The sequence below is a fragment of the Caloenas nicobarica genome, chromosome 15, assembly GCF_036013445.1.
Source record: "Caloenas nicobarica isolate bCalNic1 chromosome 15, bCalNic1.hap1, whole genome shotgun sequence".
Taxonomy (NCBI): Eukaryota; Metazoa; Chordata; class Aves; order Columbiformes; family Columbidae; genus Caloenas; species Caloenas nicobarica.
In genome coordinates, this window is record NC_088259.1 from 5,242,671 (window position 1) to 5,268,334 (window position 25,664).

At 41.7% G+C, this 25,664-nt stretch overlaps 1 protein-coding gene across 3 annotated transcripts in view; it reads left to right on the plus strand.

Annotated features, from left to right (window-relative positions):
• Positions 1-25,664, plus strand: part of PTPRT (protein tyrosine phosphatase receptor type T) — a 441,556-nt gene that overhangs the window by 341,616 nt on the left and 74,276 nt on the right. The window contains exons 12-14 of one of the 3 annotated variants that reach the window (XM_065645693.1): positions 5,908-6,181; positions 15,028-15,064; positions 19,809-19,865. In XM_065645693.1, the coding sequence (XP_065501765.1) occupies positions 5,908-6,181; positions 15,028-15,064; positions 19,809-19,865 (368 nt within the window). The remainder of the gene's footprint in view (positions 1-5,907; positions 6,182-15,027; positions 15,065-19,808; positions 19,866-25,664) is intronic. The other 2 variants (XM_065645694.1, XM_065645695.1) reach the window with 2 other exon arrangements.

Below are 25,664 nucleotides of genomic sequence, written 5' to 3' on the forward strand. Positions count from 1 at the left end.
CCTGGGGGATGGATCCGTGCTGTCACAGTAAAGGTGGTGAAACCTTCATGGATATATACAAATATATTTAAACAGGCTTAACCAAATCTAACGGGGTCACAGGTTAAATGGAAAACCAGATGATAAAAAAAAAAAAAAAAATAGTGTTAAGTATTTGTAGCCTGGATTCTGTGACTTTTAACGTAAAAAATAGGCTGGTATCAGGACTGCCATGTTTAAATAGCATCCAGGTGAATTGGTCTGAGGGTGTATTGCCAGTGAACATTTCCAGTGGGCAGGCCTGGTGTTTGATGACTGGATTTCTGTCTGATTTCTGCAGTTTGTGGAGCTCTGCAGTAGGAAATCAGCACTCGCTTTCTGAGGTGCGATGATGGCTGAAGGAATGAGCCTGTGTTGCTGACAGGGCTCTCACAGTCTTAAGAACATCTTCTTAAAAACATCTGCATTATAAATAGGATAAAAGAAGCTGTGTTGATTGTTGGCCCCTCTGATTGTTTTACCTTTGACTCATAGATTGGTCAGATAGTATTTGGGTTTGATTTTCCTGGTTTTGGATAGCATTCTCGGAAGTGTTGAATCTGTTAACTCCACAGAAGAGGTGCAACAATAGAAATTCAATGTCCAGCTCCGTGTCGGTTGCTACATCCCACATTTAGATTGGATGCTGGGAACAATTTCTTCCCCAAAGGTCTGTCGGGCACTGGAACAGGCTGCCCAGCGCAGCGGTGGAGTCACCATCCCTGAAGGGGTTTAAAAGGCATTTAGACGAGGTTCTCAGGGACATGGTTTAGTGCTAGAGTTAGGTTAGGTTATGGTTGGACTTGATGATCCTGAGGGTCTCTTCCAACCGAAATGTTTCTACGGTTCTGTGATTCTAGGCCTCCAGTCTGAGATGACCCAGCTATTATAACAGAAGGTGCAAGTCTTCTATTCTTATCTCATTTGCCATTTTTCTGCTTCATTCTTTGAATTAAAATAACTATTAATAAGCAAACCTCTACCCTTTGGTAATATCTTTTTTCCTGTAGCTGATCAAACAATTATTCTGAAAGTAATGTATTCATTTGAGCTAGAAATGAGAAGTTCTGTTCTCTATAGGGTGAACTGTAAAACCTGCTCACAATAATCTGCTAAAAAATGCACTGCAAGATCAGGTCGTACTAACTGCCACTTATTTTTGTTCCCCAGGAGAAAATATTATTGGAAGTAATATATGGCTGATAATATATTTATGTGTTAAGTATTAAAATTAAATGAAAATATATGAAATCTTTATATGATATGTTTAATAAAATTTAGTACCAAAATTGGTCCAGAGGGAGTACTAAACTGTAGAAGCATTGTTTCTTTTAAGCTTTAATAAGTCAGGTGAGGGGATCACTATAAGGTTACAAAGAAATTATATTCCTTTTCGTAGCCTTCCATTGTCAAGGGTATAGTAAAGATTTCACCTTGTTGATGAGTACCGTGTCAGAATACCAAAGTGCACCCACCAGATGTTGAATGCTTCATGGAAAGCTCTATCTCAGCTTTTCCCCTCAACATTCACACACATCCTACATCCAAAACTTGAGTCTCATCTAAATACAAAGCTAGATTAGTGGGCAAGCACTTCCTTGGTCCGTCCTCAAACCGTACTGCAAAGAAATCAAGAGCAGGAGAAGTGTAGCAGAGATCTCAGTCGCGCAGACGCGGGCTGTGATTCGGAATGTTGATTATGCACCTTTGTGCTTCTACACTAAATAGAGAACTCATCATTTAAAAGATTACCTTTTAGATGATGATAAGAGTACATTTTCTTCCTCTGCAGACAACATTTGTGCTGTGGTGACCATTACGGCCGGTGCTTTTATCAGTGACTTAGAATGGACCTGTCAATAACTTTAAAAAGCTTCAATTAAAGTAGTGGATTTATCTATAGAAGACTTGTGAAATTTACCATGGAGCCCATTTTTGGCTTACTTTTCTAATAAGAGTGTGCAGCCACACAACAGGGCTGTCGGCTCCCCAGCCTTCTAGGAAGCCAGATGTTGGGTGAGTGGCCCAGATGTGAGGATCCCTGGAGAGCTCTCTGGAGAGAGGAGCTTGTAGATGTTTGGAAACCTGGTCCTTTCCTGGCGTTTATTCCAATGACGTGTCTTAGCAGTAGGAACACAAGACCCCTGCTTCTATTGCCCTGCAGCGTGCACGTGTGTGGATTTGATTGCGGTGTTTGCAAATGCAGCGGAATATTAAATATAGAAACGTACTAGTTAGTTTTACTGTATCATCTTTCAGTTTATTGGTATGAACTTGTTATGTAGTGTTGGGAATTTCAATGCTCTGCTTTTGTTGTCTCTTTTAATATCATTTCAATGTATGACCCTGAAACTTTCTTTTATCCGGCTGGGCTGGATAATCATTTATCACTGATGTACTGATTCCTGCTATGAATGCAGTGCTAGTGACACTGGCTGGAAGCAGTAACTTTGAAGCTTTGAGGGAAGGAGAGACCCAGGAGACCCATGTTACTGCCTACCTGGAAGCCCAAATAAGAGCTCTTAGAATAGTTTGGACATCTCCTCTTCATTTCCATTGCCCATTATTTTTTTCCCTACACTCTAGCTCTTTTTTTTTTTTTTTCTTTCGGAAAAGTACTCCTCCTTTCCCTTGGTTGTAATCACACTGCTGTGTATCACAAAATTGTCAGTCGTAACAACTTGCAAATGGTTGACCCTCCTCCAGCACCCAAGGAGCGATGTGTCTGCAGCTGAAGTGCTTTTGCAGGCCAAAAGGGCAGATTGTACTCACCGAGTTGATTCTGAGTTAGTGCCCGACTGCAATCTTGGGGGTCATAATGTATCACGGAAAGTGATCATCTTCTGAGCAAAGTTGAATTACTTTTACTCTTTTGAGAACTGCAGTAATGCAGATGGTTTGGCCAAACTTTGGAGTGGGTAATTGTGTGCTTGCTACTCAGAATTCCCACTGGAATTTCATCTGGATGTAAGATCGTTGGCGTTTTTCTCCAACGAAAAGGCAAACAGTTATGAGAGCATCTTAATGCTGATGGTTGTGCATGGGGAAGCACTTGATGTGCCTTGCAGCCCTTCACTGGTTAATGCAGAGAAGCTGATCTCTGAAAATGCCGTAAAGGCAGTCAAGAAAATTCTGGTCCTAGGTCAAAATGAAACATGAGGAAAAAAGCAGAAAGGTATGGCAGAAAAAAAAAAAAAAAGAAAAGAAAAGAAAATGAGACTGTGCCAGTCTCTGAACTACCTAGAGGTGAACTGTGAATCCTGCACTTCTAGAGGGTCGAAATGGATCAAAATACTGGGATCAAAATATCAGAAAGCAAGACCCAGAGTAATCGTTTGATAAGGAAACAATTTTTCAGAGAGGTATTCTTCTGTCCAGAGTAATCTTTGAAATCAGCCCTACTTTTGGCCACTTGACCACTTCCTTTGAGAGTGGCCACTTGACCACTAGGAAATAACTGAGACTCGGGGAAAGGAGTGAGGCTGGAGGGTGAGGGGCACCGGTTCAAGCAGGTAAAGTACACGGAGATGAAAGTGCTGTCAGTGGGAGCTGGGGCATAAAGGGAAAAAATGCCAAGAAAGCAGTCAGTTACTTATCCTAAGTTTCAGCAGAATAAGTCGAGGGAACAATGACAGCAGCGCCAGCTCAGATACTTGTTTCATAGAAAAGGAGACAGTATTTGAGTAGATTAATGGGGTTTTAACTTGAACACAAATGGAACGTCTGTTACATTTCAGTTGAACGCTCATGAATGTACTGTTGTGCTTCCGGAGACACCTCAATTTATTCCAAAAGAATAAACATTAAAAGTAAAATTTCAGGTCATCAAAAGAATGAGTTATCCCTGTGAAAGGAAGAAGTATGTTAATGGCCAAGTAGCAAAGCGAAATGTGGAAGAATACAGACAAAAAAATATCTGTTATCAGGTTCTATATGTATCAAAACTCTTGCTCATGATAAAAAAAAAAGAGTGCCTATACCGGTGGAGCAAATATTGGAATCACCAAGGGAGAAACTGAGAATGTCTTCAGAGGTAAATAAGTTCTCTAATGATTAAGGAAAGAGTTCGGTTCCCTGGCAATTCATGTCCTGGGGATCTTCCCCTTCTCCGAAGACAGACAAGTAAATATGGTCATTGCTTGCAGGTGGGGTCACCAAGAGAATGAGACACGGCAGGGCTGGGTAGATGGGAGGAGGGAGCCCTTGGCCTCTCTGTAGGCTCAGAGGAGATTTATATATATTTTTCTGCATATATTTCTGATTTACGTAAGGAAACATTTTCTGTAACCAGAAAATGTAAGTGTTTGGGATTGGATAAAATAGAAAGCAACCATTTTCAGGTTAGAAAGTATGTGGCACATGCCCATAAAAATCTCAACTACAATTTTGCACGTTGCTGACAAAATGACAAACTTTCCCAGTAGTGCAGATTATTATTGTCAGAGAGAAGGGTCAGAATAAGAATCTGCAGATAGTCGGTTAATAAACAGTGTCCAAAATGGCAAGCTAAAAGTTTTTCTTGCTAAGCTAAGGAGAGGTTTTAAGTTAAGCAGGCTTTTGCTTACAGCTCCCACTATATCCTCAGTGATAATACTTGAAGTCTTGCAGGGAAACCTGTATATCTTTTTAAAAATCGTACAATAATTATCAGAGAAGGTCTAACATATTTTATTAAAGCCTTCAATGAGCTGTAGGTTTGAGGAAAGTTTTCCAAAATGCTGATTGGATATTAGGAAAAAATTATTTCCGGAAAGGGCTGTCAGGCATTGGAACAGGCTGCCCAGGGCAGCGGTGGAGTCACCATCCCTGGAGGGGTTTAAAAGGTGTTTAGACAAGGTTCTCAGGGACATGGGTCAGTGCTAGAGGTAGGTTAGGTTATGGATGGACTCGATGATCCTGAGGGTCTCTTCCAACCAAAAGGATTCTTTGATTCTATGATCATTAAAGGCTGCAATCCACACATCTGGTGGGTGCTCCTGCTGCATTAGCAAATGCCAGTAGCAGCCTGCGTAAGAGAAGATTCAGTACTAATTCATAAATTCATTGTATTTGTAAGGATGAGTTGGTTTTGTGCCTAGCAGTGGGAGCCCGATGATTTCCAAGTGATTCACTGACCTCTTTGTTGTTAGCAGTGAATGTGCCAGGTCCCCGCAGACCTGAAGAAACAGTTAATTCGAAAGCACGAGGCAGGTTTTGTTTCACTCCTGCTTGTTGAAGGTGCCAGAACTTCGCTTCCCGCAGGAGCATTGATGAGCTATTGCCATGCTAGAAATTTTTCAGCCCAATCTTTCTGCAACAATGAGCCCGTGGCAGCCGGGAGAGCGATCCGCTGCTGGCTGTTTCCAATCTTTTAATCGATCTCCCCTGTCTAAAGAAACAAAAGCCCAGTCTCGCGTAGACAAGCGAGGGCAGCACATGTGAATATCCTGACAAAAAGTGAAACGGCTGCAGCGGTATCTTTCTTTGTCAAATGGGTGAGTGGTGTTAAGCAGACAGTAAACCTGCCTGAGCCGTAGCAGCATGGAACTTCAGGGCTTTGTTAACTGTCTAAAGAAAAAAAAAAAAGGAACTGCCAACAACATTGCATTTAAATACTTTGCAATCTCCATGAGCCTGAAATAGTAAGCGAGAAATAACAAGATTGCTGTTTTATATCATAGAGGCCAAAAGCTTAGTGGGAATCGAAAAGGATTAACATTTCATAGGGCTGGAAATAATATGAAGAGTTGTTGTGGTTTCCTGAAACAAAAGTAAATTGAGAGAACTATAAAGACACCTGCTCAGTATATCAGTGTTTTTCTTACTTTGCCTTTTCCTTTTATTGTTGGAAGCATTCTTGCTATTTACGGCTCTTGGGGCTCTAATCTTGCCTTCCTCTCTCCCTGCTAGTGTCTATCAACTTGTTGTCAAGGAGGAGAAGCTGCAGAAAGCACGAAGAGCTGCAGACATCATCGAGTGCTTCTCTGTCCCTGTGAGCTACAGGAACGCGTCCAGCCTGGACTCCCCTCACTACTTCGCAGCCGAGTTGAAACCCGTCAACCTGCCCGTCACGCAGCCCTTCACGGTGGGCGACAACAAAACCTACAACGGCTACTGGAATGCTCCGCTTTCTCCCCTGAAAAGCTACAGCATATACTTCCAGGCTCTTAGCAAGGCAAACGGAGTAAGTGCAGAGAAAATTGAAGTCTGATCTGTACATACGACCGCTTCTGTCTGTCCTCCACATCTTTCTCCTGCATTCTCCTTTGGGTGCCAGTTTAATTCCTCCTTGTGGCACCTCTTACAGACATTTGATCAAAATTAAACATGCCACTACTTGTCCTGCACTTAAGTCTCCCTCTGACACCTAGATCTGATGAGAAACCTATTGGGGAGCCGAGCAATGTAAAGTCACATGTTGGCATGCGCTTTACAAAATTAATTGCTTAGTATTTGTTGTGATTTTTGTTTGTATTTTTTTCTTTTTCCCTTGCATTGATGGCGGAGTAGGCGCTATTGTCCTTTTAAAAGACATAACTGCAATATCCTGATACTCTCCAGCTCACAATGCTTTTGATTTTGGAGGAGACATTCAGAGATGAGAACTACACAAAAGCTATGAAGTTGAATTACCTTTTAGCTTGCATTTGGTCACATCATAATGTAGCACTTATGGTTGGGATTTTCAGCTTGAGCAAAATGTAAGTTGTACTGCAGGGAGGACTTATGTGCATGTCTTTTTTACTCCTTTTGAATACCTCGGACCATTTTTTTTTACACATATTCACTCTGTGATACTAGGTTTAAAATGGAGACAGCACAGGAGACATAGTCTGCCCTATTCTCAGACCCAAATGACATACACGCAATGCCCCAACAAATCCCATCATGGGAAGAATGAAGGCCTCTCCTCCCTTTTCCATTCTTCTGTTCCAGCCTGGAATAGTTTATCACCTTCTCTTTTAACTTTCCTGTTTCAGGTCTGTTCAGCTAACAGCGTACAGGCCAGATCCAGTCTAAGCAGTCATTCACCTTCCTCCCCGTTAATTCCCCTAATTGTTTTTTGTTATCACATAACACGATACCATTTGACACTCTGGCTTCTTGATGAGTCTTAAAGCATTAACATGGCATCAAGAAGTTGGGTAGCCGTGTTATTAGCACATTTGCCAGTGCTTTCATGAATCTGACTCTAACATAGATAAATTCTCGAAGACATCACCTCTGAAAGAGCGAAATTAGAAAAATCAATCAAAGGTGAATGGTGTAGGCTTAGGTCTCCACTTAGGATAGTGTCTTTTATACCCGAAACACAGCTGCACGTCACAGGGGACCGTACATCATTCAACAGGCTAGCAATGCCAATGAATGTTCACAACATATCTTGGTATTTTACTGCCTTCATTTATCACCATTCTCCTGCAGAGTTTCTGCTGTGTGGCTGACAAGCACAAATCTCTTCAATACTGTGCTGTTTTTCAGCTTGGTTTCCTTTCTAGTCGATATAGTTTCCTTCCAGCACTACTCAATTAATTCAATTTTGGATTCGTCTTTATAAAGGAAATTGTGAAATATATGTGTATGTCTCTCTGTGTCTAGTTAGTTCCCCCTTGTGTGATAGTTAATTGCTAGTGAATGGATCCCCAGGGAAGAAAAAACTTTATTTGCTTAAGTACAATATAATATGCCATAAATGGGTTATACGAATGGAAATGTGGGCTTCCCTTGGCATTCGGGATTAAGGCAACGTCGTGTGGTTCCTGCTGTTTCTGAGTCTCTGTGGCTGGCAGGTTGCACCATACTCTTTACGTACAAGGTGATAAGGACTCAAAAAAAGGATGAGCTTGGGCTGTTCTAATAGGAACATAGGACTGTAAAGGACTTTTTAGGCATAATTAATCCCAAGAGTCTGTATGCAACAAGGCACAGTTTGTGAAAGCATGAGGAATATCCTGCCAGACAAAGCAAGCAATTGCGTTAATGATTTATATTGGTACAGTATATGCTTATATGTCCTGAAAGTCCAGTGCTATGGGAAAAAGTATGGAGGAAATGTCTAAGAGTGGAATATGGATCTTCAGAGGACTAGTTGGAATACTTTTTGTTTCTGGATAAAATCCTTAAGCCCCACATTTCAAACATTAGGGGCTGTTTTTCATCTAGTCTTTTGCAGCTGTAAATAATAAGATTTGTTTCATTCCCAGAATTGTTTACAGATATATTTGTATTTAAGAGTTCTGGGTTTTCTTTTATGTATATAGGCTGAGCAGCTTTGACTGGTCTTCATAAAGCCTACTAATAGTTATGGCTGCAATGTGGCACTTTTGATGATGCACATCTGCTAAAACCCTGAAACAGGAACAATTTAGCACAATTAAAATATAGCCTTATGTTCCCTTGCACATGAAAAACTTCACAGAACATTGCCACACATTTTTTAATTAGGATATTCTATAGTTTCATTAATCACTGACAGTTGTGGAATGATGAAACTTCCTTCCACACCTGGAACCTGCAATGAGAAACCTTTGTGCAGTGAACCAGAACATCTTCCTTTGGAAATGCAGGACTCTGGGGACAGCTTAATTTGAAGAAACATTCTGTATTTGGTCAAAAAGCTTGATTAGGAGGAGGTAGAAGTGTTACAGGAGTTCTGCATTGTTTCAGCTCTTCTGTACATGGAGGGCTGTACTCATTTGGTGTTCTTGTCTGCTCTGCAACCATTAGCCGTGATTGTTACAGTGAAAGGAACATAATTAACAGCTGGATGCAAAACAAGTGTGGCAAATTGCTGCAAAATCAGATCATGAGCTTTTCTGCCTTCTCTTGTGCAATGTTGTACTTGTTGTTTGAGAATTTGAATGAGATAGCTGTCGCTGGCTGAATTTTTTTTGTGGACAGTTGCATGAAGTTTGGTCAACGTGGCGTTGCTTCCAGACAGGGGTCTCAGTAGAACATATGTGAAACAGAGTGGTTTTCAGCTTTGTTATACAAAACGCTTCCAAATTGTGTGAATTTCCCTCCTAGGGACCGTTGAAAGCCAGATGCTGAGCTGAAAAGTGTCAGAGTTTGAAGTAAGAGCGGGGGGGAAAAAAAAGAGAAAAAGGAGCCAGAAGCTCCAGGCTGTGTAACAGTGAGGGTGAGAAGCACCATGAGTTACTGTTTAATTGTTAGACGCAGTTAGCACAGGAGGTGACTCGGGAAGAATAATGGACACCTGGCTTTCGGTGTCCTCTGGCAGGACCTCCACACAGGTTTTCGCAGCCCTCCAGGTAGCCAACTGGTGCTTGCTGGTAGTCCTGGTGCCACCTGCTCCAGCTGGCTTGTCTGCAAAACCTCCCTGAGCTCAGCCCCTTCAAAACACCAGCCCTTCCAGGATTTATCCCTCTGAAAGGTGAGGCCAGGGTGGCAGCACCATGTTGCTCCTTATCTCTCTTATCCTTACACTGACTTAATGATCAAAGTTAAATGTTGCAGGTTTTACTGTCCCCAAGTTCTTCATCTGGGTGAGTCTCTGGTTAGTGATGCAGCCCCACACTCAAATGGGGAAAATTCTTTGGCTGCTGTGAAACCTGCCTGAATTTTTGAGTGGCTCAGAAACCAGACCTTCCTAAAAAATCCTCCTTGCAGTTGCATTTTACGTCATTGAGTTAAAATGAAATCTGCAGCAGCACGGTTGCGATCGATAACTCTTGGCCATTTTTCCTACGAATGGGAGCTGAGGCAGGAGCCTCTGTAACGCAGCTGGAGATGATGCAGGGATGCTGCCAGCTGCTCCCCCAGCCTGGTGGTCCAACAGGTGAATGATGTTTTCAGGCCAGAATCGTGAAAAGTAGCACCACAGGAATCAATGAGAATATTATTTTTGAGGGAGTGATAGACTCTACAGATATTCTTATTGATTTTTTTTTTCCTCTCTTAATGACTTGTACTACATGCACAATCGGACAGTTCATTATTATCAGGGGACTTCAGGCTGGATTTCTAGATGCTGGCGGGTCTACTTGCAGTACACAACATTCTTCATCTTGGACATTTTGGAGGTACGGATGGAGCTGCAAGCAGAGAGGTGGCGTTCAACCGTGTGGAGATGGCCCACAGAAAAACCCAGTGAGGTTCTCCAGTTCAGCACGGGCCGTGTTCTGACAAACGAAGTGTCACCAAGGCCGCCCGCATTGCTTCTGTGAACTACTGAATAGCTCTGAGGTGCTCTGTGTTCAGTAGGATTTCAGGTGTACAGTTTTGTTCACTTACATTGACTCTTTAATCTCAGTTGGAGCTGCTGGGGCAGAAATAAAGCAGCTGTAGAAGCACCTGACTCTTTGTAAGCCCCTGTTTCCACATCTGGTTGGCCACCTTGGGCCAGAGTATGTGGACCTGAGTGTTTTCTGGACAGTAAATATAATCCTTATCCAGTCTACCTCGCGGTTGAGAGGTGTGGGTATTCAATGGTTAACTGCATATCATTGAAATAAATGTAACTTGTAAATACTGAAAGCCCTAGCCACTTTGTTAAACCTCCCTTCTCCAAGTGACACAGATACTAAAAATAGCTGATAATTGGAAAGGCAATACTAGGTTTTTCTTAGTCTCTTGGCAGTTTCCTTAAGCTGGCAAAAGAAATTATAGGGGAGTACATTGACCCTGCACAGACATGTGCACATGACTAATTTTAAAGACAGAAAACAGTTGGCTTCAGTGGGATAAAAAAGAAACACACAATCTAGAGCTTCCCTGAGCTAAATTTGGGCTGAATTTGTTGCGGACAGCAGGTCTCACTGGTGCTGGCAGGTGGTTCTTCAGACGTGGCAGGTACTGTTTAACTAATGCAAAGTCAGAATCATAGAATCATAGAATGTCCTGAGTTGGAAGGGGTGCACAAGGATCATTGTGTCCAAATCCTGTCCCTGCATAGGATAGTGAAAGAAAGAAAAAATTGTGGGTGTGAAAACAGATGGATGAAAAAGCTTTGCTTCTTTTATTGTTATTCATAAACAGCAAGCTGTCATTTTAAAAGAAAATTTAAAAAAAAATCATTTGCCCTCTTAGGTTGTGAAGATACAGCTGTCACGTCGACATATGTCCTGCTGCTCTCACAGTCCTTTTCTGCAGAAAATTGTTCTCATTCAAACACTAAAGAGACAGAGGCAGAACTTGTCATCCAGTGTACTTCAGTGAAACGTGCATTTAGGAACCTAAATAATTAGTAGACAGCATCAGCTCCCTTTCTTTGAAAAAGAAAGAGACAAACTATGTTAAAAGAATGTTAAAAATGTTAAGAATGACAACCAATGATAGGACAAGGGGTAATGGGTGCAAACTGGAACACAGGAGGTTCCACTTAAATATGAGAAGAAACTTCTTCATGGTGAGGGTGCCAGAGCCTGGGCCAGGCTGCCCAGGGAGGTTGTGGAGTCTCCTTCTCTGCAGACATTCCAACCCGCCTGGACACCTTCTGTGTAACCTCATCTGGGGGTTCCTGCTCCGGCGTGGGGATTGCACTGGGTGAGCTTTCGAGGTCCCTTCCGATCCCTGACATTCTGGGATTCTGTGGGAAAAAAAAAAAAAAAAAGAAAAAGAAAAAGATGGGAATTCAGAGGGCCACTAAACCAGGCTCCTGGTGTGTAGTTTCAATCTGTGTGCATGAGGTGTGTTGGCAGAGAGGGTTTGCCCAGCTCCTCAGCACAGTCCGTGTCCTCTGCAGAGTGTTTCCAGCTCATTGTGACTGTAGGTCCAGGTCTGTGTTCATGGTGTGTGGACTTGAAAACTTCAGGATTCAGCCTTCGGTGAGGGTTCAATGTAAGCGTGTTTTATTCATGTGGAAGGCAGGTCCAGAAATCAAACTTACGTAAATATATTCTAGTAAACAGGTAGCTAGGCTTAATATGTACTGAGTTTTTTTGATAGGGAGCATGTTGGGAGATGAAAGTTGGATCTTGGTTAAAATACACCTACGTTATTCTGTTACTGTTTGGATATAAAACATCTGCCGTAACCTGGCAGTGATATAGAGCCAAAGTAGTAGTGCTAGTGGGCTCTTAAATTGAATTATTCTTGTGACTTCAGCCATCATACAAAACAGATATCTATGCTGAATATGTAGGATCTTGGGTCATTGTTAAGATTGTTGCAGACATATGAGGCCTTGTATAACTTCTGTGATATAATAAAATGGGAATTAGATATCACAGCATTTCAAAGAATGCTCCGAAACAAAACAGAGACTGAAAAATGGGGAAATTGGTGGTGGTTTTTTGTTTTGTTTTTATTTTTTGTTTGTTTGGGTTTTTTGTTCGTTTTGGGGTTTTTGCTGTTGTTTGGTTTTTTTACAACTTTTTAATTATCTATTTCATTATTATTCTTCTAATTACTTTAAGCCGCTATTGGCTAAGCAGAAGCATCTTACTTTAGCATGGGCAGGAAAGCACTTTGTCTAAATGAAAAGTAGTATTTTTCGGAAAACAAATGGGATTGTGGGAAAATGGTTTTACAGGTGCTTTTTAAAAAAAAAACCCGACCAAACCAACCAAACAAACACACACAAAAAAACCCCAAAAACCCCAAGCAACCAACAGGTATTTATTTATTCTGTTTCTCGGTAGAAAAGTTCATACAAATTCACAACTCTCAGCATCAACCAAAGAAAAATAGAATAAATCTCAAGAGATCTCATTTTTATGAGACACCACAAAGATGAGCAGTGGGTCGATCAATGAGACGATCAATGGAAATCGATGGAATAATTACCCCTAATCAGGAATATGGACAAAATTCAAGTCTTTAAACTTTAGCATCCCTTGTAACTGGATGCCTGGTGTCTCTGCGGGCTTGTTTTATGTTTTCCTTCTCAGAAGGTGCAATTTTAAATTAAGTTCTGAAGTCCAGATGCCTTGTTCCTCTAGTGACTGATTGCCCTTGCTTTTGGCAGTGCCAGATCATGGTCTTCTAATAACTATGACTGTCTGTGCTAAATGCAGCAATTAGTAGATGTAGATGCAAACAGAACACACCACATCCTGTCTTCTCAAATTACCCTGTAGGGGGGTAATGTGCAGGAATATGCACATGCTCAAATGAGATCAGTTACAGCATCATTAACAAGATTTCAGGTTTTGTTTTCTCACCTCTTCTTTTCTCAACATTGACTAATTTCTCCAGCTTTTTGTTGCACTTTGAAGCTAGCAGAAAGCAATAAATACACAAGAAAACTTTCCACAACAAAATGTGAGAAAGTGTCCACCTACTTTTAGACTGCAAAAATGCTATATTGATATTTTTTTATTTATTTTTCATCACTGATTTTCCAGGTCACCTTGTCTTAGATTGTAAACTACATCAGAATCTGTCTTATAATACCCAGCATTATGTGCTGAGGCTGTGCTCTGAAAATAAAGCTCTGGTTTTCCTGCTTCATATATCATCAATAGTAATAAAGATTTTGGATTTCCAGAATGGCTGGCAATTCAAGCTGATGATACACGAGGCAGAGATGGATGGGGAGCTCTGTTGCACAGTTTCGTTGACTTTGCCGTGCTGATGGTTGTACAGGTTGTGTAGAGGCTTTGATTTTTGAAGGAGAGAAGGGGTCAGTGCACCAAAGAGAGATGCCTCTGGTTTACTGGGATTAACAGGGCTTCAGTCCTACCCCAGGGGCTGGATGGCTGGGATGTCCTTAACAGACGTGGTTTGTCCTTGGTGATCCAGGAGTTCCTTAAGAGAGTTTGAAGGCCAGATCAACAAAGGAGCAGTTCGTCCTGAATATTTTGTTGTTTTTAGACTACACGAAGGGTTACTTTGATCCTGATAGCATGGCTGACTTGAGGAATCTCGAGGAATGCATAGAAAGGGATCGGAGGGAATCGCCTTATGTTTCCCAGTGTGGATCCTGTGATCATCCCCTTCCTACTCGCAACATAAATGTGAGGAGCAGGGCACGATGGGACCACGTGTTTCTGCTCAGGCCAAGGAGAGTCCGTCACAGATTTTCTCCAAGAGCAAATCTGGACTTTCACAGCATTCATCGTGTTGTGTGAGGATGGAACGAGTTGCTCAGCAGCTCCTGATTCCGGAGCGCAGACAGCATCCATATTAATGTGGCATTGTTACACACAGTAATTGATGCAGCATTCGTTACACCTGAGACGTGTACAAGAGCATGTAAAGACATAAAGTGCTCAGAAAACCCTGCAGCAGGTTACTGCCTGACAAAGTCAGCTTTTTAACCAAAGAAACACATTAAGATTTGGATGGCGGTTGTGCATTGGGCAGGAACAGTCTGTGCCAACAAGGCTGTAGAATGAGGCACTGGGGGCACCAGAAAAGATGGGTTTTCAGCAGAGGTGGCCTGAGAAGGCTGCCGAGTATCAGCTTTTAGTCAAGCCAAATCCAACATTGCTTTTGCGATCCAAACTCCTGTTTACGCAGATCTGCGGGCTCTGAGGCGGATTGAACAAAAGTGTTGGGTTTTATCCCAGCTCCGCGATGACAAACCACAGCGCTCTGGGTTGTGTTTGAACAGCTCATTTGGCAGAGGCAGCCGTACAGCACGCTGCTTCGCTTCTCATACACTTCAGAGAGCTGAAATATTCCAATGACTATTTCAGTGTCTGTTTGCCATGTGTTTAAATAAATAACCAATTTGCAAAATTTGCAGTAATGGTGCATGAAAATTCAATGTACGGTTGCATGTACTTTTGACCCAAGGCTTGTCTGCCTATTACAGATCAGGTCATTTAGCTGGTAAATTCTATTAGTTAAGCAGGCAGTTACACAGGACCCATCACTCACACATCGAGTATGGAAAAACATGTTGTCACTCTTAACTTCGCACCAGTTAGAGAAGCATCTGTAGGCAAGGCCATTAGTATGGAGTGTTGTATGCAACTGAAGCTGTTATGGTATTTTCAGAAATGAAGTGTAAAAAAAAGCTTATTTGTTTTAGTACCTTATTAAAGGAATGTATGTTTATTGCAGATGGGCAAATTACACCCCTTAATGTTTTCCTTTTTTTTTTTTTTTAATTTTTTTCAGGAAACAAAAATCAACTGTGTCCGGCTGGCAACAAAAGGTATGTGGGTCTATTTTTCCTGCAAAGCAAAATGCCAGTGATGTAAAGGCTGCAGTGGTGACGCAACTTGATTACAGTTACTATTCAAAGAACACGCTAGTTTTTTTTTCTTTTTTTTTTTAAAGAAGATTACAAAGCCAAAACAGCAATTTCCAGAACCACTTCACTGTATGTGCGGACTCTGTTGTTTTTTTTTTTTTTTTAAAAAAGACAAGGCATCTGTCTCTCTGCGGTTCCTCCTTTCCCTTATTTTGTTGACAGCTTTCCTGCCCGTTGGACTGTTCTTGCTACTGGCAGAATGTCACTGAAAAATCTTCCTGTTAATGTTGTTCTCTCCACAACTGTATAGATAAGTAAGAGGAGACATCGTGTAAGCCTAACCTTGAACACAGTGGGGCACGATTCTTGTCACACCATTTTCATGGTACAATTCAACAGACAGAGTAGAGTACGTTCCTTGTTTTCCTTGCAATTAGTTCAGAATAGACCAAACTGATAGATCAAACAGACCGGACTGTGCAAACGCAAGACAAATGGTGTTAAGATGCAACACTCCGATCCCCAGGTTGCTTCACAAGGTGCAACTCTTGGGGGACCAGTGATGACAATGTCTGGGTTCCTTCTTGGAGCTTAGAGTTGCTCTTAACAACTCTTCTAAGGACTTCAAAATCACCCCAGGGGCTACTTCACCAGCAGAGGTGTCAGAAACCAATTTACTTGTAACACAAACAGAGGAGTAGCTGTAAAAAGGCTTAACATATATTGTAGTCTCAAAATGAGTGGTAAGGAAATGACAGGGAAATTGCCATGGGCTGTGCTACAGGTAGCTCTCCATTTCCAAAATTCAGGTTTACCATCTTGTGCTCACTCCTTTGCTGTAATGTGAAATGACTGCATCGCTGCCTATGGAGTCTGTCCAGAGTTAAATAAAATCGGCAGGAACCCATGACCCTTTTTCCTTTGAGGCACCATCCCATTTTTTTCCATTCTTTTCACTCCTTTCTGTCTTGTAGCAGCAACAGAAGTTAATTACTTCGAGGTACTTTCCCCTGATCGCTCCCGCATCTGCGCTTAGAGAGGAGTTGAGAGGGATCGAAGAAGCCCCAGCTAACAATTACTGGGTAGCAGAAAAGGACTTTTTTCATCTGTATGTAGAGACACCCCCAGTCCGTTACAGAAAACCGGGCACTGGGATGGCAGGTGCTGCACAAAGTTCCCACCTGTGCAGCTGTTTTCACTGCTGGGACCCAAAGTGCAAACTGGTGGGGCTGTGAGCAGTTGTGTCACCACTGAAAGCGAAGGAGGATGAGCCATTTCCCCCTTTTCTCCCTTTTGTGTGTGGCTCTAGTGCTCCCCATGTCCTCTTGTCGCTTTCCTTTTCAAAAGTTTCTCGTAAAAATCTTTATTGAATTCATTTATCTGGGTTATGAACATTCGTTGTGTCTCAGTCTCCCCTCCTTCCCCTGCGGTTTTTCTGGCTGGTAGTGATGTGACCGTGTGGATACCTTCTTTTGGCTTTCTGGTGGTAGAAAGAGAAAGAGCAGGACTGGGTAAGACAAGTCTGGGTGAAATGAGTCATGAGATCAGAGAAACTGGATTAATTCATTTTTGGAAACCTGCAGTTTCTTCCATTTCAGTCATTCCTTTTTCAGGAGTTGGTAGACGAATGTTGTCATGCTAGCAGAAGAGATTTTGTTCTGTGACTATTCAAAGGAAAATAAAAACCTGTGTAGCTTGAAAAGTCCCATTCTTGCGTGACCTTTTGATTTGCCCTGCCCGATTTGGGTATTTCAGGAAAGAGTCACATAAGTGTTTGACCTTAACCTGACTTCTGCAAACTGATTTAATTTTCATTAACCGCTTAGGTCACGAGGAAGAGTCAATAAGCCATCCTCATCCTGCCGTCACTGAATGTCCTCTCTTTTTAAAAAAGGATCTCTTACTAAAATATAATTTGATAAGAGGTAAAAGAGATAGGTAGAGCCTGAGGATGCCTAGAGCCACTGGTTTTTGGTGATCTTTAGGATTTTTCTTGATAGACGTGAATGGAAAAGGACAAGAAATGAGGATAGTTCTAGTGTTTATTCTCACTGTCTCCATGGATATCTCTTTTGATTTATAGGCAGATAGCTTATTTCCATACATGAAGTGTGGAAATTCTCTTTTTTTTTTTTCCCTTTTTTTTTTCCTTGTTCTCACTCCGCAAATTGCAATTCTGTATGTCAGAGCCTGACTGTTAGCAAAGACAGTGGAATATGCACAGCTGTGGCTAATTTTATGCAGTTGTAGCTCTTCAAAGGTACAGTACTGCCTGCAGCCCGCAAGCAAGGTAGCATCACAAGCGAATTTGTCGTCTTGATAACGTAACAGCATCTTCCATTGCTGGCACCTGTGAAGCGTGAGCAGCTCAGCAATAGCTGAACAATGTGGTTCTGTGCTTTGGAGCTTTCCCACAGTTTCAGATTTCCACATGTGATGAGGCTGAATTACTATCATACATTAACTTCATATGAACAGAAGGACTCAACCACACCACATCTCAGCCCCTGACAAGGGGTGTCACATCTGCCCTCTCGCTGCTCTCTGGCAATGGGCAGAGACACTCGTAAAACTACAATTCCATTGTGACCTGACCAAAGGCTGATAGCTGGGATGTTCCAGGTGACCTGCTGGGTCTGTGCTGTCTTCTGTCTACTCATTATATTGATTATCTCTAATGGCATTGCCCTGTATTTGCCTTTATTTGCCTTGTTGTCTTTCCAAGGATAGAACGAGCAAACCTGTAGTCTACCTTGAACAAAACCATCTGAGCTGCTGGCAGAGATACCGCTGTGGTGTCTTTGATAAGAGTCAGAAAAAAAGAAAAACTTTTGGAGTTGGGGCTAATCTCAGCATTCATGGCTTAGAAACTCCGCTTTGAGTTGGTACCAGAGAAAAAGCATAATATATTTTGATGCAAGAAAATAAATATATACTACTGGTGCCAGACCAAATGTTCATTTTGGGCCATAGGTCTAATTTTTCCATTTCTAGACATTTGACACTGCAGTAGCTCCATGACTGTTGGTGAAATGAGTTCTGATTTACACCATGTCAGGAAGATGAGGATCAAGACGTGTTTAAGCAAGGCAAGTATTCCCTTGAAGTATTGGATTAACAAGGGCACAAAACGTGAGTGTGGGAGTAATTAGGCAATAAAATGTGTTAGGCAGCGTGTTACTGGGGGATTATAACAGATCTTGGGTGTTGCTGAAGGCACCTGTTCAGAAGCTTTAATTACTTGAGAGACGCATGAGGCTGTTCCACTGTCGTCACTTCAGCAGGCTGGGAGGCAATCTGCTTTGTACATCCCATTGCCTCCAAACCAAGAAAACAAAAGTAAACAACTCTTTAAAAAGTGGTTTAGTCCATTAAAGAGAGTTTTGGATACTTCCCATTTTTCTCTCGTCCTCTTTTACCAAGAAATAGACTGTTAGATCGACCTCAGTCCAGTTCAGCTCCACGCAGGAGCTGTTTCCCATGTCTCCTGGTGTTTCACTCCTGGGCATGGTTTTCTGTGTGCTGCTCCTTTCTAGATGAACTTGATTCTTGTTGTCACAAGAAGGATCTCTCAAATCGTTGTGTATTGGTTTATCAAATGTCGTGGGGGAATTCAGCATTTCGGAGCACTAGGTCATGACACCAGTAGTGCATTTTCCAAAGCAGAGCTAGCAGATGCCCAACTGGGCAAGCGCCTCTGTTAAGCCCATGTCCTTCCATCCAGTGACCATTGTTCAGAGATTCAGGCCAGACACAAGGAAGAAATTGTTGGCCCTGAGGGTGGTGAGAGCCTGGCCCAGGTTGGCCAGAGAGGTGGTGGCTGAACCATCCTTGGAGACATCCCAGGCCAGGCTGGACGGGGCTCTGAGCAACCTGAGCTGGTGCAGATGTCCCTGCCCATGGCAGGGGGGGCGCTGGGGGAGCTGGGAAGGTCCCTCCAACCCAAACGGTTCTGTGATTCTGTGATCATCAGCCTTTGCTGTGGTGATATTTGGCAATCCATCGAAAGCTCTCTGCATTTGTCCAGTCTGTGTAGCCATTTCACATTTTGCCAGCATGTTTTAAATCCAAAAGCCTTATTAATCTTTTTTTCCTACGTATATATTTATTTTCAGGTTCACTGGTCTCAAATTTCTTACCATTTCCAGCCATAAACATCTCTCCTCACATGGGCAACTCCTGTTTTTCAAATTACTGGACTAGTGTTGTCTTTCACAACATTAGTCACTTGGATGCATGTCATTAGCATAAAACGTGCTTTAAAAATAAGTTTCTAATTAAACCCCGATTTACCAGCTCTCTGCCATACAATTCTCATTCAGCCAGTTTATTTGTTAGTTTTGCCATTTGGTTTCGTTGACAGCATTTGCTTTAGTATGTCCCATTCTTTCTGAATTAACTGACTTGTTCTCCCTGTCTTTAAAGCAACATATTTATATTGACACTTTATTAGACAAAATTGCAACCTCTTACCAAGAGAGAGCGATTACGTCGTGTATTCTTAAAGTGCATTAAATTCATTTCACAGTGTAATTGAAACTAAGACTCATTAATGGTTCCTTATCTCTTGATACTCATTCCTCCTTTCTTTAAAATGTGAATTCATGCAAATGAAAGAATGGAAATTTAATAATCATTATGAGGTACTTTTTTTTTTTTTTTTTCCTTGTGCATGCTGCCTGGGAACAATTTTGCTTGTTCTTAGCAGTAATAGGTAGGCAACAAGTGACCACAGGAAGCCCGCCCAACCTCTTGAGCACAGGTGATTATCAGGTCAAGAAAAAGAAGACTGTTTCAGAAGTCTGAGCAGCTTTGTGATTTCTTATTTCATATTTGGTTTGCATGGGAAAATACCTTTACAATTATTTTAACTATGTTGTAATATTCTAACTACTGTCGTCAAAGGGCCATTCCTTACATGGCGCTCCTTTAGCACCAAGGTCAAGATACACCCGTGCAGAGGGTCATCAGGAGGACTAAACACAACTTAAATCTTTCCATGAGCCCTTGAGCATGACTGAAGAGCCCCGTGGATCCCTTGCTGACCCTCTGCAGAGGCTGAATATCTCCCTGAGCATCCATGGAGATCACCTTACATTTCTGCATTAAAGTTAGCTATGGCATTTTCTGGGGCTGGTTATTACGCTTACTCGTAGACAACAGAGTCCTGCTGTTCTAGAAATGGTGACAGAAAAATTAAAACTTGATTCTATAAGCCCTCTGTATAGAAACTTCTGCTTTGAGCCTCAGTAGCACAGTGTATAATCATTCACTGGTTGCTAATGGGGATGTTCAGAATGAACTTGGAGGTCTGTGTGTCATGAACTTGCCTCATAGCATGTAACACTAGGACTATTACCATCATTATACTCCAGAAAATTTATATAGAGAGAGGAAATCTCATCACTTTGTGGAAACAGTATCTTCTGCTTTAGTTTGTGCATAGAGTGACTTCTTGGGACGTGACAGAGTTACATGTGATTAATATAAAAAGGAATGGAAAAGAGAATTAGGTTTTCAGTTTTGGGATGGATTAAATTTTTGTTGGAATGTTGCTCTCCCAGTTATTCCTGTCTAGCTATGACTTCCTCACCCAACAGTTACTTCAAGTGTATATCAGGGCAGCTGTAATGATACAGGGGCAAAAAAAAAGTACTGGGATTATTGTGAAGTTCAAATGCTTTTAAGATTGAGAGAAATATAGTGCATCTGCACTGGGAAAAGGGAACTTTCTTCAGACCTCGGAACTGAACCTGGTTCTGAAAGGCAACCAGTGAAGTCATGGGGAGAAAAAAAAAAAAAGACTGCAAAAAACTATTCACACACAGTTTTATTGCATATATAAACTGTTTATTTAATAGTTCTTGCTCCCTCAGGTTCATTTAAGAGGAATCTCTTGTTTTCTGAAATATATTCTAGCTTTGGAGACAGACAATGTGGTTTTTAAACAGATCTAATCCCACTTCAAATCTTTTTGCTATTGCATTTTGTCTTCTGATACACTGGAATGTTATTCCTTTGACAGGTTTATTCTGTTTTGTGCTATTTATTTCAGAGGGTTTTATCACACTTTTTCAGTTGAATGCCTGATTTTTTTTTTGGTGGGGTTTGTTTTTGTTTGTTGGTTGGGTTTGGGTTTGTTTTTGGTGGTTTTGGTGTTTTGGTTTGGTTTGCTTGGGGTTTTTTTCCCATGCTGAACAAATCTCTGCCTTCTAAAAGTTATTTTTTTAGCACAAGTTTGTGTATCACCATAATTCGTTGTTAATACCGGACACACTTATGTTGCTCTAAGTGACAAATATTCCCCGCTGAGAAGACAAATCGAACATCTTGGCATGTGAATGCCCACTCACCCCAGTGAGCATCTTTATTTGCACCAAATTTGGTATCAAGACTTCCTTAGAGGGATTTAAAATGTCAGCTTTATGGGCTTCCTTAACCCAGCATGCTAATGACCCAGCTTTGAATTAGTGAAGAACCTGGTGCAGAACTGGATGAGGCCACAAGTGAAGTGAGTCTCATACCCTCAGCCCAGATTCCAGAGGACGTGAGGTAAAATTCGGGATAGTAAATTGTGGAATTGTGAAAACATCACCCCTGCAATTCAAAGCATCCGCTGCTGCGTTACACAGGGTAGCTTCAGAAAAGAAGGGTCTTTAGAAAAAGATGAATGTAATTTATCATTGTGTGAGCCACATCCTCCTGGAATCAAGGCAGGGAGGGATTTCTTAAGACCTGGAGCGCTCTGGAGGCTGTGGTCCCCTTTCAACACCTGCCCGGTGTGAAAAGTTGCTGCTGGCCACGTGTTGTGGCTGGTAGGTTGTGCCATCGCCTTTGTTTTCAGATGAATTGATGACCAGGCAAAGGAGGAGAAAAACAAAGGTGGCAACTGGACATTAAAGCCGCAAGCGAAGGTCAAATCTGGAAGGATTTGTTCTGATTTTGGCTCATTTAGTTTTAACGCAAGGAGAAAGGGATGATGACTTGCTTGTGAAATTCAGGGTGGTTTTTATTTTCCTCGCCTCTGCTTGAAGGCTTTCAGGAAGAACTGTCTGAACATCCCTGAAGCCTCCTGCACAGGAGCAGGAGGAGGGTTGAGAAGTGGGAGCAGAGCTGTTACCTTTTAGATGACAGCGATGTTGCATGTTCCCAGCCCTCATACCCTTACACCAGCTTATTTGGGTAGTCAGTATTTCTTCTCCATTTCTCCATTTCCCTATACATAAAAATGCTTGCTAAGGTCTACCAGCTGCTAGTCAGGTACTGTGGATCACTTTAAAAGTTTTTCAAAAACAGATTATCATTGGCAGTGTCCTTAAATAGCACTTCCAAAGGCACGACAAACTCAAGGCTATTACAAATACGTTATGCTTCTGTTTCCTTACATAGATTTTTCAATGAGCTAATGTTCAGGAACAGGATTATTATTAATGCATTAGATTCTCAGTTTCTTCCAGGAACTGGACATTTAAAAAACTGTATGGTAGCATTAGGACATGGGACAATGTCACAGGAGAGGTAAGCGTGAAAGAGGCAGTTTCATAATACCACTGTAGAGGAAAAGAAAAATCTTCATTCAAGACATGCCTGGAAGTGCTGCCTGAACTTGGCAAAGTGCAGAAAGTTTCCCAGTGTTTTATGCAGCACACGTAGAGCGGGTATATGCAGACTCCCTAATGCATTGGCCATATGACTCCGTTTTTACTGTAAAACGGTGAGTTATCCTCCTTTGCATGCTGCTCACTCAGCTCGAGGGTGAAGTCTTATCAGGCACGGGTTTTGTCGGCCACCGTGGTGCTTGAAGCACCTTTGACCAGCCGGGCTTGGAAGGTGACTTTATTTCAGTATTCATGTTGTCCCCACTGCTGGACTTTGCTCGCTGATTTTGTAATTCCCGCAGCTCGTCTGGCAGCGGATTTTTAATGATAACCATGATGAGAGCACAGTAACTGCTTAGAGGGGACTGGCTGGTGCAAAGGTTAATTAGTTTTTGTTCGTATGGTGCGATGTGTCTATTATACATCTATAGCATTGTCATGCACTGTAGTGGTTTTGCCTGTATCAGTCAAAAAATAAGTCTCCTTGTGTCTGTTTAAGACCATACAAGAATTAAGACACATCTGTAAATTTGAACTTGCGATAATGGGAATTTTACTTGTTTTCCATTTTTATAATTAAAAGCTAGTTTCTAAATAGCTCCACAAAAGTGGAGAGTTAAAATGGAAACATGCTATCGCGCTCCGAACCATCGCATCACTCATAGGCATCACAACAGCTTCTCTTTGTCTGAGCTCTTCTTTCAAGTAAATGTAATAACTTTTCTCATTCTTGGGGGCCATATATCTGCCTTTAGCACAAATTAAGTGCTTCCGTTCTGAAGAAAGAGGAAGAAAAGCAGGAGGAGAAAAGAAAAGCCTTTGTGGTGGATTTGCCTTGAATCTCCAGAATCAATTATTCTCTTACTGCTATTTTTTAATTCTTCTTCAGTTCAGTAATACTAATCTTGATTCCTCGCTGTGTGTTTACCCTCGTCCTCCTACAGATCCAACCTGTATGCCTGATAATCCCTCATATAAATTCTGGTCTGTCTGTCTCTCCAGGACTGCTTTGTTTTGCTGCTCTCTCCACTTAGAATATAGTTGAAAGCTTTTGGCTCTCATCATCCTTTCCATCCTTTTTGAGCTTTTATAAAGAAACGAGAATGTCTCATTGTAATCTTAAGCCTGTGGCTTTTGTTGTCTTCAATAACTGAAGGTGGAATATTGGTGTAGTGATGTTCTATGTAGTGATAGTGTTGTCGGTGTTCCTTTTTTTAATGAATTGCAACAAAGAAATAGCCAAAGTGGAGTCTGTCTCTCAGATTTGATGACCTATTTCACTTTGTTGGTTTGTGATACGCAGAACCTTGGGTATCATGCATTGCTTTTATTACTCCAGGTTCTCTGGTACATACGAGGTTGCAAACTAGTCTGTCCTCCCCAACCCCTGTGTGGGGCCAGCAGATGCAGGAGCCTGTGGCTGGGTAGTGCTGGCTGACAGGTATTTCAGGTCAGGGTATAAAATGATGGTCTTCCGCCTTTATCTCAAGGTTGTCATTCTTACAGGTAGCTGCCTGCCCTTGTGTTTGGGTATTGGAGACTACGTTTCAGAGGTATAGATATAATCAGGATCCGAAAACATTTCTACATGCGGAGATGCTCTAATCATTTGTAGGCCACTCAAAAAAAAAAAAAAAAAAAAAAAGTTTACAAGTTATTTGAGAATAGCTATCTTTTGAAAGTAAACCTCCTCGTCTGCTGGGAAACTTTACATTCAGCATGCTGCCTGGCCATTATGTGCTACAAAGAAATTATTCTGAGCAACTCATTTTAACTCACACTGACTTTGAAACCACTATTTTTCATTAGTTTTTCTGGCTTAAATAAGGTTTTGAAGTTATTTTTCTGATTGTTTTTTGTTTCAAGAGTGACTTTCTATCTGAAGAAGCCATATTCTTAGGCGTTACAAATTTGAACCCGATCCTAGTCTTTGCCAGACTGACTTGTTCGCTTTCTGGCTCTTTCCTGTAATCTGGCCATGGCTGCACCCCCATTGCTTGTGTGGCTTCTCTCATTTTGTCCCTTCCTCATTCACACTTGCACTGTCCTTTTTTTACCCCTGAGTGTCTGACCCAGCCGTCCTCACTGCCATTTGGTTTGCTTTCTCTTCTCTTGTGGAATCAGACGCTTCTCTCTCCTACGCAGTGACATGGCTACTGATGATTGTGGTACCACTGCCATGGTGAGACTTGGTTCTTTGTGCCTCTCCAGTTGGAAATGTCACATAAATACCTGTCTTTTCCTCCTGCCTATGGCTCTTTTGAATTCTTTCTCCTGTCAGTTACATTTTTTTTAAAGCAGTATTGTAATTGCTGCTTTAAATAAAGAACATTTCAAATTACAGCTTGTAAAGTAGGTTTTGTAGAAGAAACTTATATTATCAGTCTTGCTTAGCTACATGCACTCAGTAATCATTCTTTCCTGGATGTTCTTCAGTGTGCCACCTCCGCAGAGAAGGTCACTTTATATCTGGTGGTTTATTGTTTTCAAATAATATATCTGTGCATAAATTGCTGGGTGAAAGATTGCCATAGTATCTTTCACTTAGGTACCGTCACTGTTTCTCCCTCCATCCCCCCCCATCCTCATCTGTGAGAAGTGTCTGCCGGAATTGCCACAGGGTGTCAGTCCAGAAACGTCAGTCCTCAGCTCTGCTGTTGGGTGCCTGTGATGCTAAAGGCAGATCCTTAATCTTTACATATCTATAAAGTAAATAACATCATTTATTACTTACCTTGCATGAGCATTAAGAGGATTTAAAGTACATATTAATATCGTTCTAGGAGTGTATAGCGTTAGGTACAAACACTTCCTGGTAAGTGGATGATTTTTCACTTTCTTAGCATTTTGAGGAGGTTCTCCTCTTTAGTTATGACTGGTAAAAATTGGAGTTTAGGCTGTTGGAGTCACTTGCAAACCATCTCCCAGCTCAAAGTAGCTAAACGTGTCATCTTTTCCTTGTG